This window comes from Nicotiana attenuata, unplaced genomic scaffold (genome assembly GCF_001879085.1).
Source record: "Nicotiana attenuata strain UT unplaced genomic scaffold, NIATTr2, whole genome shotgun sequence".
NCBI classification, from domain to species: domain Eukaryota; kingdom Viridiplantae; phylum Streptophyta; class Magnoliopsida; order Solanales; family Solanaceae; genus Nicotiana; species Nicotiana attenuata.
This window is the reverse complement of record NW_017673503.1, coordinates 25,326-27,216: the sequence shown is the minus strand read 5'-3', so window position 1 is coordinate 27,216 and position 1,891 is coordinate 25,326. Positions and strand designations below refer to the sequence as shown.

At 39.7% G+C, this 1,891-nt stretch overlaps 1 protein-coding gene across 1 annotated transcript; it reads left to right on the top strand.

Moving 5' to 3' along the window:
- The first annotated feature begins 667 nt into the window (after nucleotides 1-667).
- On the top strand, nucleotides 668-1,564 carry LOC109216556. Its single transcript, XM_019380720.1, has one exon. The coding sequence runs from the start codon at nucleotides 668-670 to the stop codon at nucleotides 1,562-1,564; it is 897 nt and encodes a 298-aa protein (XP_019236265.1).
- The last annotated feature ends 327 nt before the right edge of the window (nucleotides 1,565-1,891 follow it).

Genomic DNA, 1,891 nt, shown 5'->3' with positions numbered 1-1,891 from the left:
TAACTTAATGGTGATTCCATGAAGAATTGGAAAGCAAAGGAAGCTGAAATTGGCAAGACCGACACAAACGAGGTGAATGTCTTCTGTCCAAACAAAGCAGTTGTATAAGAGATTTGGATTTGGACTCTTTTCACAATTGGGCTCCAGTGTATTTTGGGCTCAAAGTGCTTATGCTGCTGATTGTTGATCTATTTTTTATTGGGCCCAAATTCGTTTGAAGCCTCTTGGGCCTGCTATAGAAGAAGACAAGAGAACGTGTACAGATTTCTTGTTTCTTGTAGATAAATTATTCTTTCTGTCTCTATCCAATAAGTTAGTTATAGAATAGCTAATAGTCATAGGCCAAGTGGCATAGTTAGTTACTGAAAGATTCTTTTTATTTACATATAAGGACAAGTTCAGTACAGATTTCATCATAAAAAAATATACAGAAAATTCTCTCAATTACATCTTCATTCTCTTATTCTTCTAACATGGTATCAGAGCTTTAAGTGCTCGATCCTTCTTCAATCCATTTTTTTTTCATATCCTAATCAACCATGGGAGACCAAGTCGAGCTCCCTTCAGCATCTGTCACAACAACCAGCTCTCCTCAGATGGCAACAGTTGTTTCTGCACTTCTTGACTCCTCACATCCCTTTTACCTCCACCCTTCTGATTCACCGGAATGCTTCTTGTTAACACTCCTTTTGATGGAAGAGGATATGGGGGTTGGAGAAGGGGAATGCTCATAGCTTTGTCTGCTAAGAACACAGTAGGACTCATTGATGGAATATTTCTTCAGCCCAAAATCTCTTCTGATGACTTCAAGTCTTGGACCCGTTGTAATGACATGGTCATTTCTTGGTTATTAAACTCTCTTTCCAAAGCAATAGCAGAGAGTGTTCTGTACACCAAGACCGCCAAGGAAATCTTGGATGAGCTTGAAGAAAGGTTTGGTCAGAGTAGTGGACCACAACTTTATCACCTACAAAAGGAGATCAGTGAGTCAACACAAGGAAATTTGGACATAGCAGGATACTATACTAAGCTGAAAAAGTTGTGGGATGAATTGGACAGTCTGGATGTATGCCAACACTGTACCTGTGACTGCAGTTGTGGTGGTAAACTCAAAAACTACAAATCTCAACAGGATAGCAGACTCATTCAGTTCCTTATGGGACTGAATGACACTTATGCAGCAGCTAGAAGCAATCTACTTCTGCTATCTCTTTTGCCTTCACTGAGTCATGCCTACTCCTTGCTTATCAGGGATGAGAAGCAAAGAGAAGTACATATCTCTCATCATCCAGCTGAAAGTGCCTTTGTTGCAGCTCAACGGTCCTATGGAGGACAAAAAGTCACACCTGCTAAGAAGTTCAACATGGAAACAAAGAAGGGAACTAAGTTTTGCAACTATTGCAAGAAGCAAAATCATACCATTGAAAACTGTTATAGATTGATTGGTTTTACCTCAGATTTTAAGTTTACCATATCCAAAAGATTCAATGAGCACAGAGCAATGCAGCAGTTTCCATGGAAACATCAGATACTCAGCCAAATAGTGCAGGAGACCAACCCATGACACAAGATCAATTTCACAACCTTTACCAGTTGCTTCAACAAGTGAAAGTTGGTTCTCAAATTGAGAAGACAGATGAGGAGACAGTGTCAGCTAATTGTGCTGGTATACCTCATTCCTCTTCCCTTTCCAAAACGCATATCAGTGTTTCTCTTCAATCTATTTCTTGGATTTTAGATTCAGGTGCTCTGAGCACATGACTTCTGATTTGCAGCTTCTATTTAATGTCAAACTCCTTCCTAAGATAGTCTATGTAAAGCTCCCTAATTCTGCTAAAGTGTTGGTTTATCAGGCAGGATCGGTAACCATTCTACCTGGCTTTACTCTTCA

Bases quoted from the DNA above. Each gene is read 5' to 3' on its own strand.
- LOC109216556 (XM_019380720.1), top strand. From the start codon at position 668: ATGCTTCTTGTTAACACTCCTTTTGATGGAAGAGGATATGGGGGTTGG.